At 43.1% G+C, this 16,949-nt stretch overlaps 1 protein-coding gene across 1 annotated transcript; it reads right to left on the minus strand.

Annotated features, from left to right (window-relative positions):
- Positions 1 to 10,730: 10,730 nt before the first annotated feature.
- LOC142851014 (uncharacterized) lies at positions 10,731 to 15,751 on the minus strand. The gene is made up of 2 exons (XM_075974906.1): positions 15,631 to 15,751; positions 10,731 to 12,936 (listed from the first exon to the last, which is right to left on the minus strand). Exons 1-2 carry the CDS (start codon positions 15,749 to 15,751, stop codon positions 11,171 to 11,173), a joined length of 1,887 nt encoding a protein of 628 aa, XP_075831021.1. The 3' UTR covers positions 10,731 to 11,170.
- Positions 15,752 to 16,949: the final 1,198 nt, after the last annotated feature.

Consider the following 16,949-nt stretch of genomic DNA (forward strand, 5'->3'; position numbering starts at 1 on the left):
TAAGAAAATGAAACAGCTTTTTGCTTATTATAATATAAAGTGTATTACAGGTATACCAAAAAAATCCTACAGGTCAGGCAATTATAGAAAGATCAAATCTAACTATAAAGGATATGTTAAACAAACAAAAAGGGATGGAAAATGATCCCAGAAATAAATTGCTTAATGCTTTATTAACTTTGAATTTTCTTAACATTAATGAGAAAGGAACAATGGCAGCGGAGAGACATTGATAATAGAAAAAAACTTCTGAATTAAACCAGCCTGTGTATTTCATGGATGTGTTGACCTCAGAATGAAAACCAGGAGATGTCCTATTCTGGAAAAGGGATTTTGCTCTTGTTTCCACTGGAGAATAAAAGTTATGGATACCATCAAAATTAATAAAGATTTGGTTTAAAAAAGAGAATTCTCTTGAGACAGAGAAATGACAGCTCATCCACAGAGGTGACAACCATACAGGTGGTGAGAAAACATCATAAGGGTTGGGGCAGGGTTCTATTCTTTTCTTTGCAGGAAAATACTCATCTTCAAAAAGTCAAGAGAGATAATTATCCAGAAAGAAGTGCCAAGTAAAGAGAAATCTGATTTATGGTACCGTACCATATCCTCTACAGGGTAAAATTTTATTACCTGAATATATATGCTTAAGACACTTTGAACATTAATACAATTTTAGGATATATTTATCATATTGCACTATACATTTCTACCTTTGATCAAGATACTTACACATTGTTTACATTTTTAGGTCATTGTCCTCATTTGCTGCACAGTTGTTTAAAAATTGCTTATTATTTTAATATGAGGCCTTACTCTTTAAGCTATATAGGTATTAAAAAATATGTCATTAGTCATCCATGTTTGTCATACTTATAGTTAGATTAATCTGGTTCTTTAGATACATAGAGATTGTATTATGCATAAATACATAATCTTCAACCACCTCAAAGAACTGTAAAATATGGCATTTAAATAACTTGGAGTTCTGTTAACATGAGACACAATTGCTCCTGGCAGCACCAATCTATTCCCGAGAGAATGTTGGGCACAGAAGACACTCCACTTGGAGCTTGTTTTCTTCTTTACAAAACTGGCCTTTGGGTAAAGAACTGCCCATGTATTGACCACTGACAAAATGCTGGTGTCCAGACAGGACAAGTATGATATAAGAAAAAAAGACTGCCAAACCTTGCCTAAGACAAGGTAAGACAGTTTTGAAATTTTTCCTGCCTCTAAAAATGGTCTGTCAGTTACCCTAGGGCCTTAGCCAAAGATGATTGCTCCAATGTTGCAATTGAGACCTTGGGTAATTGCCGAGGTGTCTCTGTCATTTATTGTACATTTTGGAAATTGCTTAATGCAATTCCTGTTTCCTCAAGTAATATTATTTCCCTTAACAGGTCTTCAATGAGGTTGAAGACTAGATAGCCATAGTTACTTTCCTCTCATGACTTAGCCAGGCCATTTCTAATACAAGGCTTCGATTAGGATAATTATTGAAACATGTAGCATATGTTTCTTGCTTGATATTATTTATGCTGGTTGTCATTCTAATTTTTATACTTGATATTTGTTCTTATTGTATATAGTTTTGTATTGAGTTTGGAATGCTCTTATTTAGACAAAAGGGAAAGGTGCTGTGAGAACTTCTTCAGCCAAAAGCCTTTAAGATACCAGCCCACTTGGGCGTGGTCTCTTGTACTATAAATGCAGACATAAAGCATGTGTAGTCACTTGTTCTCTCTCTCTCATGCAGAGGACTGTTGATCTGTGAGTCTACCCCTGAATAAAGAACTCTTTAGCCGGGCAGTGGTGCCACACACCTTTAATCTCAGCACTCAGGAGGCAAAGGCAGGCGGATCTCTGCGAGTTTGAGGCCAGCCTGGTCTACAAGAGCTAGTTCCAGGACAGACTACAGAGAAACCTTGTCTTGGTATTACACTCAATTCTAAGCTAGTGTGGAACTACTTTATTGCGTTCACCTACAATTCCAAATGAAATCTGAACATTTTTTAACGTATAATTTTCCAACAAAAAGAGTAGTGAATACACACACACGCACAAACACATATAGTGGTCATATGCATGTGTGTGTGTGTGCTTGTGGCATGTGTGTATATGCATGTGGCTTTTGAGGCAGGGTTTCTCTGTACAGCCATTGGCTGACCTGGATATCACTCTGTAGACCAGATTGGTACTAAGGAATAATGCTCTTGTATACTGTAACGATTTGTCACTCATATTAGTTTAATAAAATGCTGATTGGCCAGGAGGCAGGCAGGAAGTATAGGTGGGGCAACCAGACTAAGAGAGAATTCTGGGAAGAAAAAAGGCAGGGAGGCTTGTGCTGGTTAGTTTTATGTCAACTTGATGCAAGCTAGAGTCATTTTAAACAAGAAAACCTCAACTGTGGAAATGGCCCCAATGAAAATGGCCTGTGGTATTCTTTAGATGATTGGTTTACTAGAACCCAGCTCATTGTCGGTGATATCACCCCTAAGGTGATAGTCCTTGTGCCATAAGAAAGCAGGCTGAGCAAGCCATGAGAAGCAAGCAGTAATCAGCATTTCTCCATAGCCTTTGCATCAGTTCCTGCCTCCAAGATCCTTGAGTTCCTACCATGACTTTCCTCATTGTTGGACTGCTATCTGGAAGTATTAATGAAACAAACCATTTTCTTTCCAAGTTGCTTTTGGTCATGGTATTTTATCACAGCAATAGAAACCCTAACATAGATAAGAGCTTCATTTCCTTATAGCAGAGGCCTACACTTGGGATGCAGACAGTCACAAGCCAACTTGTAGAGCAGCTTTCAGACCCAGCAACCTTCACAATCATCAGCTGTGAGTGTTCAGACTCTGCAGCCTCAACCCACAGACAGCACACAGGAAAGTTGTTTGGGTGGGACCAAGTAGAGTTAGAGTTACTTTTTATATCTAGGATTAGAGATTGAAGTTCGAAAAAGCTGTGTTTTTTCTTGAACATATCTTTTATTAGAAAGGGGTCTGGGTCAAACTAGACCCTCTAAGTATGGTTTACAGTTGTATGGCTTGGGCAGATTGTGGGCCACTAGCAGTGAAACCAGTGTTTATTCCTAGTGCATAAAGTGGTTCTTTGGAGCTATAAAAGGATACCGTGCTCAGCCTAGATACAGCGAGGTCCTTGGTCTTGGCACAAGTGATGTGACAAACTTTATTTTCTCCACATGGGAGACCTCTCACCCTGTGTGAGGAGTGGATGTGGGTGGGGTGGAGAAAAGGTAGGTGGAGCGGGAGGATAGGAGGGAGAGAGAACTGGGGATGGCATGTAAAATAAGATTATTTTTAAAAATAAAAAAGAAAGGAACAGAAGGAGGGAGGGAGGGAGGGAGGGAGAGCAATAAGGAAGAAATGGTTCTGGAATCCCAAGAAAATGACCACACAATCCACAGTATTTCTTCAAGGCAAAAAGTTTTACTTCTGCAGAAGAGTTTGTGGCCAAACCACATCCAGTTGACAAGCACACCAAGCAGGAATCATTTGGGGTTTTTAATTCTAATGAAAAAGGTGTCCTGTACTTTGTCACACACTCTTACTCAGTTGAGTAATTCAAAACAGTACAGCTGATAGGCAAGGTGCAAACTTTTTGTTTTGTTTTATTTTGCTTTGCTTTTCAAAACAGGGTTTCTCTGTGTGGCTCTGGCTGTCCTGAAACTCGATTTGTAGAGCAAGGCTGACCTCAAACTCACAGAAATGCTCCTGCCTCTGCCTTCTGAGTGCTGGGATTAAAGGTGTGTGTTACCACCACCAGGCTTTTAAGAGCAAGACACAACCCAGAGCAGCGCGTCCCTGATCCTCCAAGTGCTGACCTTGGAGATACTTGCATTTCTGCCAAATGACTCTCTACAGGTTTTAAGAATTAAGTTTAAACTTTTTAAACCCTTGTTTTAACTCTGTGTGTGCATGTGTGTGATGATCTGAATGAGAACGGCTCTCATAGGCTTATATATTTTGAACACTTAGGTCTCAGGTGGTAAAACTATCGGGGAAGGGCTAGGAGGTGTGGCCTTGTTGGAGGCTGTGTCACTGGGAGAGGGCTTTGAGGTTCCAGTAGACTTGAATGATTTCCAGTCCCCCTTCCCTCTCTCTCTGCCTCATGGCTGCAGACCAAGATGTGAGCTCTCAGCTGTTCCTTCACTCCACCATCATGGACTCTCACCCTTTGAAACTGGAGGCCAAGCTAAGCACGTCCTTTCATAAGTTGCCTTGTTTGTGGTGTTTGTCATAGCAGTGAACAGTAACTAAGACAGTTGAGGATGTGCATGTGAGTCCAGGTTCACACAGAAGCCAGGGCACGGTGCCACCCCTTGTAAGCCACCACAGGAGTGGCACATTATAGGCACTGCAGGTGAACTTAGGTCCTGTGAAAGAGTGCTGCAGGTTTTAACCACTGAGCCACCTCTAGCCCTCAAATGAATGAAATCAAACTTTAAGACAGTGCATTTCTCTTCCACGCCTCACTTCTGTGGGACTACATCTCCCATCCTCATTCATTTAAGCCTCTATGATTTTAGATGCTTTTCTAAACCTGTGAAACACTCGGAGACTATCATTATGTCATGTACATAATGGAACCCTTTCACAGAATGCAGGCAGCATAACAACATAGCAAGGTCTCCGTAGCACAGAAAGACACCGTAGCTTGTACCAGCTGTCCCGTTGACAGAGCAATGTGAAACACGTGGTGTGGATATGGAAACCACTTTATCTAGGAATTTGCTGGGATTCCAGCACCAGATTCAAATTGCTGAGGAATCCAGTCTTGTGGACTGAACAAATACATTATTCTTGGCATTTCTAAGGAGATAGTCATTGTAGGACTAGCCAGGCCATAGCCTGCAAGCCACTCTAATATATATTCTTTATATCTGTTCTGTTGCCTTAGAGAACCCTGACTAATACAAGGTAATACACGAGAAAACAGATGATAGGACCTATTTGAGTTATCAAAAAGAACCATGATAAAATTTGTGTTGAACTAGATCTTTTGGGGAGAAAATAGAGTCAAATGCTATATTTGTGAATCTTCAAAGATAGAAAAACTGGGGCTGGAGTGGTGGCTCAGTGGTTAAGAATACTGACTGACCTTCCAAAGGTCCTGAGTCCAATTTCCAGCAACCACTTGGTGGCTCACAACCATCTGTAAAGAGATCTGGTGCCCTCTTCTGGCCTGCAAGCACACATACAGACAGAACTATACACATAATAAATAAATAAACCTTTAAAAAGAGACAAAGAAAAACTGACCAGCAGCTCACAAAATGAGTGACAGGGAGATTGAAGTGATTCCCAGTGTACCCCCTCCTATAAAGAGAAGAGATGGTCTTGGATAGGACCAAGCAAACTGCTCCTCTGACAGGAAGGTCAAGATAACCTGTGAGTTAGGGGATATATACTGCAACCAGAGCCCTCATGCCAAATGACAGATTCATTGTTATGCCATCTCTGTGCAAAATGCCTGTATTTGGTGAACACAGGAGCCAAGTGAACCTAAATACAGAGCAACCCCCAAAGCAAACAAGACATCCAGCAGCGAACAGGTATGGAAATAAAACAGTACAGGTTAAAAAAAAGACCAGCCATATTTAAAAGTGGCCAACCACCCCACTTCTCTACTGTAAGAGAATATTCTTGGGGTAACTGTATTGCTGGGCTACATCTGACGTGTCACTCCTGGAGAGTTTAGTCCGAAGGGTTCTCAGATGGAGACCTATGAAGTCACCTACCGAGGGTAGGGTGGTTAATATACAGTATAGACTGCCTGGGGGCTATGACAGAACTATAGAAAGGAGTCAGAAAAGGTATTTTTCCAGATAAATATATTTTCAAAAGCCCACTATGGACTGTAAAGAAGCCATATAATTCCTGAAGAATTGTCATGATTATGGAGAACTAGATAAAGTTAGGGTTAGGAGTCTACTGTTTGTGTTAAGGTTGGGTCATTTTAGGTTTGTTTTGAGATTAGGAGTTAGGATTTGAAGTTGAGGGGTCATTATGATTTAGGGTCAGGTTAGGTTAGTGGTATAAGTCTTAGGGTAATCTTAGATTTAGAAATTTGATTTACTATTAGAACGAGGGCTAGTTAAAGAGTCAGAATTATTGTTAAGGTTAAAGTACTTATTAGGGATTAGAATAAGGGTTCGACAGTGATTTGGGTAGAGTTACAAAAAACTAAACCTAATTCCTAACCCATACATAACAATAAGCCGCTAGACCTAATCCAAAATCTACTCCTTAATTCTAACTTTATCCCTAATACTTCGTCTGATCCTAAACCTAACCCTAACCCCAAACTCAACCCTAAACTCTATAATTAACCCTAACCCTAACCTCACCCAAACAATAACCCTAACCCCAACCCAGCCCTAACTGTAACCTCAACTCCAATTCTAACCCCAACAATAATCCTAATCTGACTCTAATCCTTTAACTATACCACTAAACCTAGTGCTGTATTGCATAAACCTAGTCCTGACCATCAAACCAGACTCTAAATTTAACCCTAAGTCTCACCCTAATCCCAATTTTTTTCTTCTCTTTTGCTGTTTATTAATTTAGGATTTTTTAATCTCAAATTTTACAGAGAGTACAATTCTGAATTCAATGAAGCTAAATTTAATCCAGAGTCTGCTAACTGTAACCCTGTAATCCTAACCCTAATGCTGAACCCTAGCCCTAGCCTTGCAACTCTAACCCTGTAATCTTAACCTTGTAAGGCTAACCCTAACCCCTAACCATAAACCTAATCCTAACCCTAACCACAATCTCCTGACCCTCTAGCCCTAACCCTACCACTGCAGGTGCCTCTGGAGCAAGGTGCTAAGTCCTCGTGCATGTATATGAGATTCAAGTAGCAGCAGCTGTGTGGCTCCAGATACACCTGGGGCGTGTGGAAACTGGCTGCATGCGTGCAGCTACAAGTGTGCCTACTGCTGGCCAATAGCCCCTTGTGCATCCCTGGCCACAGAAGACACTTAAGACAAGTCCTCCATCTCCCACTCCCCAGGAAAAAACAGATTTCAACTTCCAAGAGCCCCTTGTGCTCCGGAAAGGGGTCGCTATGTATGCCTTACTGCATGTGTCTTCACCTTGTGGTGCTTTGAAAGAAAATGGCCCCCCAGTGGAGTGGCACTATTAGGAGGTGTGGCCTTTTTGAGTGGGTAAGGTCTTGTAGGAGGAAGTGTGTCACTGGAGAGGTTAACTTTGAGGTCTCACATATGCTCAAGATATCACCCAGTGTCTCAGTCCGCTTCCCGTTGTCATCTGATCAAGATGTAGCCAGCACCATGTCTGCCTGCATGTCACCATGCTCCCCACAATGATAATGGACTGAACCTCTGAACTGTAAGCTGCCACCTCAATTAAATGTTTTCCTTTATAAAAGTTGCTGTGGTCATGGTATGTCTTCACAGCAACAGAAACCCTAAGACAACCTTTAATAACATTTTTAACCTGTTGTTCCTGCCCAATGTGTCTGAAATTCTCACTGCTGCTACCTGCTATGCTCAAGATTTTTCCTACCTTAATTCTTTAATTGGCAGAGGAAAAGAGCCTGATCTGGACTCCCTACACGGTAACATTTTGGCTGAGTCCCGACCACCCTGGCCACATGGTGCAGGTGGAGCCTCTCTGAAATGCAGTGGAGCAGTGGAGTTAGACCGTGGCTGGCTGAGTCCCGTCCACCTGGAAAAGGACAGGGGCAATCCCTGAGCTGTCTGGGCATGGTGGAAGCCCCAAGTTGATTTATTTCTCCCTTCTTTGAGAAAGGGATCCCCCTTAGACTTTAGCTTCAAGGTGTTTCAGAGAGCAAAAGAATTTTTCAGACAGTTCTGCCCTCTGTAACTACCCCCTGGTGTGGGGTAGAGATCTTGGGGTTAATCAATGACTGTGACTCCATTGACTTTTACCCCAGAGATAGAATGTTCCACCTTTATCCTGTTGTTTGTCTTTTCCCTCATCAGTGACAGGATTCTGACAGAGTATCTTTCTTCTTTGTGCTTACCTCGTCTCTAAATCAAAATGAAAGCTGCTAGGAAAGCAGCTAAGATGACTGAGTCCTTTAAATCCACTACTGGATAACCTAGATGCCATTTGCCATCCCTACCAGGGACAGAGGTCAGCTAGCTCCCCCTACTGGCCTAAATTCAAAATAGCTGGGAAAGAAAGAAAAGGGTAAATTAGGAGCTGATCTTGAGATCACCTTCATACTGCATAAGGTAATGGCGTTGCATGGCTTATACAGACTTGCTGATAGGCAAAAAGGGTCTCTGCGACACTGTTTCACAACAAAATCTCCGGAAAGATGAGTGGCTGTCCCTATAGTTACTAGTAAATGGGCAACACCCTTTAAAGACATTTGGGCAGCCGTTATTAGTTATAAATGAACCACACACTTTGGTTTCTCTTTAAGCCTTTCCATTATCCACCTTCTCCTTCTCCCCTCTGCAGCTTCAAAAAGACAAACAGATGACCAGGGAGATCAAGAAATAGAGAACTCTGTCCTCTCTCTGTTCCACCTCAGATACTATGTTTCTTCCTCGACCTCCACTCGCTGGCCAGAAGCTTCCAGAATGCACCTTCTTGCTGGCTAATCATTTTTGCAGGCCACTGTTGGAGATGCACTGGGGTCCTACTCGCTCTGCGTGAGATGAGAAGTGACTTTAGTTTTCAGCTCTCCAAACAACCTACTTCCAAGGGGAGAGCGCTACCTCTGGACTAAGGGCGCGTCTCACCTGGACCTCTCCATTCACAGGTAAGGCTGGAAGCTGGTATACATCCTGGGATGGAGAAATCAGAGGTACAAGAGAAGCTGGTGAGGGCCAGAAGGTGTGGGGAAGCAGAACCAGTCCCACACCGGGAAAGGAACATGGGGGTGCACTGTTAGGTCATGCCAACATCCCCTTCACTGAGTGGACTCAAGACTAGATGGCCTGCATTGGTCTCCAGCCCTTATGCCACTGAACAAAATGCTACCAAGATTCCTTAGGAGTCCCTATTGGCTTGCAGCTTACACCTCCAAAGGCTTAGTAGAAAATCTTTCTCAACACATGCAGGGCCTGAATAGCATTTGAAGAGTAGGGGTAATGAAAAAATGGCCCCAGGGTTTTTTGCTGTTGCTGAGCAAGGTCTCTCTACAAAGCCCTGGCTGTCCTGGAACTCACTATGTAGATTATGCTGGCCTCAAACTCACTGAGATTCACCTACCTCTGCCTCTCAAGTGCCAGGGTTAAAGGCGTGAGCCACCATGTCCAACCCAGGGGAAACTCTGAATTATGTCATTCCTTCAATTAGTCATTCTGCAAATAAGAAGAAAAGTTGCCTAAAATTCCTGATGTCCAATTCTTCTTTTCCTGTAAGATCACCAAGAAGTCGCTTGAAAATACAGGATGGACTCAAAGACTCTGGATGTTCATGCTCTGGCCCAGGAAGGAATGAAGTGCAAGAGGGAAAAAAAAACTGGGGGGAATCTCCCAAGAATTCTTCCACTAGCATGAATTATCTATTAAATAATGTTTGATATTTAAATAAAAACTTTGTCACCGGTCAGGAAAGGTTGCTAAACAGATGGTGGCCAGCAACCAAATGGCAGTTGATACATGCCTATAGTCTAGATTGAACACCCTCCTCTGGCCTACACAGGGTATCTATCAGGCATGCCTGTGATGTATAGACATGCATGCAGACAAAACACCCATATGCATAAATAAAATTTTAAAAAAAACTTTGCCAGGCAGGCTGAGGAGATGGCTTGATGGGGAAACTGGATGCTCTTCAAGCAGGAGAACCCAAATTCAGATCCCCATCACCCACATCAAAAACTGGGCATAAGCCATGCATGGTGGGATATGCATTTAATTCCAGCACTAGGGAGATAAAGGTAGGTAGGTCTCCATAAGTTGAAGGCCAACCTGACCTATATAGTGAGTTCTAAAACAGCCAGAATTACAGTCTGTCCCCCCACAAAAAAATTTAATTAATAAAAACAAGGTGGGTATAGCAGGATAAAGCTGAGACAATTAAAATTCTGAGGGCTTGCTGGTCCCAATGACCTCCAGGTTCAATAAGCACACCTACCAACTTAAGTCCAAACCCTAGGACCCACTGACTCCTGCAAGTTGCCCCTAACCTCTGAACGTATATATAATTATATAAATAAATAAATTAACATGTTTAAAGACAGGACTGGAGAGTTGGCTCAGTGGTTAGAAGAACTTGTTGCACTTGTAAAAGACTAGGGTTTGGTTCCCAGCACCCACATGGCACTAAGAACTGTCTATAACTTCAATTCCGGGATATCTAATGCCCTCTTCTGGCTTCTGTGGGAAGTGCATGTAATGTACAGACACGCATATAGGCAAAACACTTACACAGACAAAAATCTTTTAAATTCCTTTTTAAAAAAAAATTTAGCCAATGATAATGGCACTGGGATTTGTCTCTACTGCATGTACTGGATTTTTGGGATCCTATTCTCTTTGGATGCACACCTTCCTAAGCCTTGATGTAGTGGGGAGAGCCTTGGACTTCCCACAGGGCAGGGTACCCTGCCCTCTCTTAGGACTGGAGGGGGGTTGGGGGGATGTTGGGGGAGTGGGAAGGAAGTGGGAGGAGGGGAGGAAGTGGGAATTTTGACTGATATTATTTATAAAGTAATAAAAAAATAAACACAAAAAAAAATTTAGCCAGGCGGTGGTGGCACATGCCTTTAATTCCAGTACTTGGATACAGAGACAGGTGGGTTTCTGTGATTTTGAGGCCAGCCTGGTCTACAGAGTGAGTTCCAAGACAGCCAGGGCCACACAGTGAAAACCTGTCTCAAAAAACAAAACAAATAAAAAAAACTTTAAACCTTGTATCAAAAACCAGGATGAGGTCAGCAAGACAGCTTAACAGGTAAGGCATTTACAGCCAGGCTTGATCTGTGGAGTTAGCTCCCCAGGACCCACACGAAAGGAGATAACCAACCCCCAAATTAACCTCTAAACGCCACACACGAACCATGTCACATGCACACACGCACGCATGAACAAACAAAACGCTTCGTGCAATTTGGTGCAACATCCAGTATTGACCTCTGAATTCCACACGTGCAATCACGCATGTGCACACAGTTTGCCATAATCTTTCCATTAGGAGCACTTCTCTCTGGTATGAATTCTGTTATGATGCCTAAGAATTGAACATCTGGAAAAGGCTTTGCCGCAGGCTTGGCACGCATAGGGTTTCTCTCCGGTATGAATTCTCTGGTGTACAGTGAGGTGTGAACAACGGCTGAAGGCTTTGCTGCACTGTACACACTTGTAGGGCTTCTCTCCAGTGTGAACTCTGTGATGCTCTCTAAGACTTGAGTTCGCGGTAAAGGCTTTGCCGCACTCCTTACATTGGTAGGGTTTCTCTCCTCTATGACCTCTATGATGTCTTCTGAGATTCGAACTTTGGGTGAAAGCTTTGCCACACTCTTTACACTCATAGGGCTTCTCTCCAGTATGAACTACACGATGTCGTTTCAGGCTTAAGTCACTGGTAAAGGCTTTGCCACACTCTTTACACCTGTAGGGCTTGTCTCCAGTGTGAACGTTTTGGTGCTGAGTAAGATTTGAGATATGAACAAAGCTTTTGCCACACTCCTTACACTTGTAGGGCTTTGCTCCAGCATGAACGGCATGACGCTGTCGAAGAGGGGGACACTTGATAAAGGATTTGCCACATTCTCCAACATAAACTCTCTGGTGTTGAGTAAGATGTGAGCGCTGATTAAAAGCTTGGCCACAATCTTGACATTTGTAAGGTTTCTCTCCAGTATGAATCCTCTGATGCTGCCTGAGGTTTGACCTTGTGTTAAAGGTTTTGCCACATTCTTTACATCCAAAGGGTTTCTCTCCGGTATGAATTCTCTGGTGCACACTAAGATATGAACAACTGCTAAAGGCCTTGCCACATTCTTTACATTTGTAGGGTTTCTCTGGACTATGAATTTTCTGGTGTCCTGTAAGGTTTGAGTTTTGACTAGAAGTTGGGACGCATTCTTTGGATCTGTAAGCCTCGTCTTGGAGACGCGAGCTCTGAAGCTCCTCTGAGCCCTGATGAACGACTTTCCCGCATTTGTTACCCTTGTGAAGATTCTCTGGGAAAGGAACACGTTTACTATGACTTGAACCATAATTAAAATTGTTGGGGGTTTCAACGCACTCATAAGTTTTCTCTCCGACAGAAGAATCCTGGTAATTATCCCTGATGTGGCTCAGGCTAACAGTCCGTGTGCTCTCATGAAACGTGCCCTCCACTTCCCAGACAGCTGGGTCTGTATTTTGATTTAACAATGATGGATACAAAAAATCCTTCGCACAGTCATTAAAATTACATATTTTGGCACAAGGAGTTGTTTGTTGACTGCAAAGTAATGGGTTTTTTGTAAAAGAACTCTCAAACTGGCCACATTCAGAAGTGTGTTCCTTTTCTATTCTATCTACAGGAATGTTTGGATGAAAGTGTAACCCACTGCTACGTTGTAAACTGATCATGTCCTGACCTAGGCCCCCCTTCAGACGCTCCCAGCTTCCTTTCAGAGGAAAGGTACATTTCAAGTGTTGCTGAGAATACTTGCTTGTTGGAAGGGGGGGCTCTTGGTGAGTAACTGCCATGACCTGAGGTTTTTCCCGAGGTGTCTTCTGTTCCTGGTCGGCCCCGGCAGAGACGTTTGTACTACTGCTGGTTATCCCACGCCGCCCACTGCCACTCGCTTTCTCGCCTTCATTCTCGCCCACGCCTTCCCATTTGTTCCTAAAACGCAAACTGCCAGTGCCACACTTTCCGTGTCCTCTGCTTATTGCTTCTCGGACTGAACGCTTTGTGTTCTCCTTTGATGAAAAGTCCTGGGTATGATGAGAAGAGACCGCTGAAAGAAATAAAAACAAATGGCCCAACTCAGGTGAAAATACCCTGTACATACAAGATAGGAAATTGCAGCAATAGGTGACAGCAGCAAAGCAGCAGACAGCAAACCCGCGGTGCTCACTAGCCACGGCAAACCCGCGGTGCTCACTAGCCACGGCAAACCCGCGGTGCTCACTAGTCATAGCAAACCCCCGGGACTCACTAGCCACGGCGTCCCACAGTGCTCACTAGCCACGGCAAACCCGCGGTGCTCACTAGTCACGGCAAACCCGCGGTGCTCACTAGTCATAGCAAACCCCCGGGCCTCACTAGCCACGGCTTCCCACGGTGCTCACTAGCCACGGCGTCCCGGGTGCTCACTAGCCACAGTGCCCCACAGGGCTCACTAGCCACAGCATGTAACCAAACCCATCCGACAGCCTTCCAGAACACCCCGATGAACACAGCACTTAGACAGGCCATGCAGCCAGGATTGTGTACTTTGGTAACCACAGCTTTCCAATCCCCACACAACACTGAGTTCTCCCAAATGACCTTGATGGACAATAACATGCTGAAGTTATTTTCTAACCACAATGAAAACAGAAAGAAAAGAAACCAATCATGAAAAAAATCAGAAAATCAACAAATTTGTGTAAATTAAGTAATATATTCTCGAAAATGGTCTTGCTCCAAAACTGGAAAGAAAACTTTAAAAATTATTATGTACTACCAAAACTGATCTGGAGATTCTATGCAGCCACTATCAAAATTCTCAATATCATCTTTTGCAAAACTAGGAAAGGTAATTGTAAAATCCATAAGCAATCTCAAAGATCCGTGAGGAGCTCAACCAGGACACGGGGCATTACCATGCTCCCATTATAACTATACCCATCATCTTTATAAAGCACAGTAAGCTATAGTAATGAAGACAGCTTAGCACTAATAGGAGGTCTAACGAACGTGTAGGGGGATTGTTGAATGAGAAGGAGGAGACTTTGTCAAAGCATGACAGAGCAAGAGATGCCCTTCTGTGACAGCAAGGGAACCAAAACTGAGCTTCTGAAACAGTTGCCATTGGAACAGTCTCTCAACCTACATTCTAATGTCCAGCATCCTCTTTAACTTGGACTTCTCATCTGCTTCATTAATTGTACCTACCCTGGTGTTGAGAACCAGACCTACCCAAGACTTTCCCAGAGACCCTGATGAAAGGACAAAGAGAACGTTAGTTCTGGGTCTTTGTCCAAGATCAGACTTGGCAAGGTCCTGTTAAGGCTTCAGTTCCTGGGAACCTGGCTTTCTCCCGACGGGTTGTGGTTATCGGTCCTAAGTCAGCTGTGTTTGAGGTATCCTGAGTTCTCCTTGCCAGTGTTATCTGATTCAGCTCTCTGCTGACGGTGGCCCATTTCTCCCCTACCAACAGTATATAAAATACTATACTTCTTAATAAACTTGCTTGGCATAAGGCAGCAAGACCTCCCGACCCCCAGCTTTCCATCTTCTCCATCTTCCTTCCCTGGTCCAGTCTCTCAGGAACCAGTCACTGAGGAACAGCCTGCTGGTCCAGGTCACCTGGTATACAGCTACCGTCTCTTCACCTTCACACTCCAAGGCTCTTCCCTGTGCTCTACAAAGGTGACCTGTATACGCTTACAGACAGCAAGACTTGTTTATGGGAAAACAGAAGATGATGCTGGAGACTCTCAAAGTAACTAATGACATCTCTATTCCAGTCGTGTGACTAATACAAAAAGAGACTAAACGGGGCTGGAGAGGTGGCTCAGCAGTGAAGAGTACTTACTGCTCCTATGGCAGACATACGTTTGGTTTCCAGTACCCACATGAAAGCTCACAGCATAGAAAGTTCCAGTTCCAGGAGATCCAACCATTTTTCCTACTTTCATGGGCTCCTAAATACATGGGTGCATAGACACCGACTCGGGCACACATACATAAACATAAAATAAAGAAATATTTATTTTTAAAAAAAGATAAAACAAGATTCTAGAAGTCTGGTTTTCCAAACATTGGTTCTTCAGACCCAGTATAATATTTACAGAAGAGCCGGGAGGTGGTGGCGCACGCCTTTAATCCCAGCACTTGGAAGGCAGAGGCAGGCAGATCTCTGCGAGTTCGAGGCCAACCTGGTCTACAGAGAAACCTTGTCTCAAAAACAAAACAAAACAAACAAAAAAAATTTACAGAAGAATTTCAATTTGCAAGTCCTGGGATCTAGTTCCAACTACCAGGAAAGAAACTGTGTTTTACAATTCAGGCAACAGTATTTTACGCCAGTGAGTTCCTAATCACTACCACAAATGAAGATACAAATGAGTATCACCTCAAGAAATGGAGTGGGTTACAAGCACAAAAATTTTCTTATCTATACCAACGAATACCTCATTTTTTTTTCCTGAAAAGCAGGAATCTGGAACACACTCATGGTGTAAAGGAGTGCAGGGGGTACTCCCCAGAGGACGGAAATGAGTGCCGGAACACACTCGTGGTGTAAAGGAGTGCAGGGGGTACTCCCCAGAGGACGGAAATGAGTGCCGGAACACACTCGTGGTGTAAAGGAGTGCAGGGGGTACTCCCCAGAGGACGGAAATGAGTGTCGGAACACATTCGTGGTGTAAAGGAGTGCAGGGGATACTCCCCAGAGGATGGAAATGAGTGTCTGCAGTATATTTCTGAGGGAAGCTGTCCTCACCTACAAACAGCAGGTTTCTGTAATTCTCCACCATCACATCCCGGTATAAGGCCCGCTGAGCACAGTCCAGACATTCCCACTCCTCCGGAGAGAAATTAATGGCCACATCACCAAATGTCATCAGGTCCTAAAAGAAACAGAAATAATATGAACTATTATTACCATTGACAGAGTTCCCAATTTGGTCAAAGACGAAAAGAATTAGAACTAACTCTGACAGTAGTCTTAATTATTCACTAAAATATGTTTGATGCAATTACACTTGCTACTATATTATCTGACTCTGTAAAAAGAGGATGATAAAATATCCACAAAGCCAGTGCAGGTAACAGTCTTATGAAATAACGAACACTTTTGGAGACAGGGTCTCACGGTAGAGCCCCAGCTTGCCTAGAACTCACTGCATGGACCAGGCTGGCTTAAAACTCAGAGATCCACTTGCTTCTGCCTCCCAGGTGCTGGGATTAAAGGGAGCACTACAACATCCGGTGAAATAATGATATTCTAAAGACAGGCATCAAGAATGGAATATATTCTTAAATGCTATTTTTATATTCTAAAAAATAAACTATATCTCTCAGATGAGAACTTTATGATGAGTTACAAGCGTACTTCCAAATTTTAATATACACAAGCATAAATTAGAATCTTAAAATGCAGATTCTGATTTGGTAGTGTTAGGTTGAAGAGACCAATTGATAATGTCTGACAGATACTCCTCGACAACAGACACTGGGTAGAGCACTAAGAACTGACTTGAGAATGTACACCGGAAAAGTTTCTTAAGGTATTTACATTTTATTAAAAACAGCAGCCAGGCGGTGGTGGCGCATGCCTTTAATCCCAGCACTTGGGAGGCAGAGGCAGGTGAATCTCTGTGAGTTCGAGGCCAGCCTGGTCTACAAGAGCTAGTTCCAGGACAGGCTCCAAAGCCACAGAGAAACCCTGTGTCAAAAAACTAAAAAAGAAAGAAAGAAAGAAGAGAGAGAGAAAAAGAAAAAATTATATTAAGCAAAATAAGATTAATGAAATTTTTATCTATGGATCCAATCAGAAAAAACTACACATAAAGACAACACACTCGTCAGGGATGGTGGTGCATGCCTTTAATCTCAACACTCAGGTGAAGGCAGAAGCAGGTGGATCTTTGTGAGTTCCAGGCTAGCCAAGACTACATCCTGAGATCCTTTCTGGGCACTGGGGGTGGGAGTGAACAAAGACTAGACATTTTTGCTTTGATAAAAGTAAGAAACAAGCTGTCACGTGAAATTTACTGCTCTTCCTGGAATCATGCTTTGCTTTCTTTTCAGACACTTGAG

Source organism: Microtus pennsylvanicus, chromosome 5 (assembly GCF_037038515.1).
Source record: "Microtus pennsylvanicus isolate mMicPen1 chromosome 5, mMicPen1.hap1, whole genome shotgun sequence".
Classification (NCBI taxonomy): domain Eukaryota; kingdom Metazoa; phylum Chordata; class Mammalia; order Rodentia; family Cricetidae; genus Microtus; species Microtus pennsylvanicus.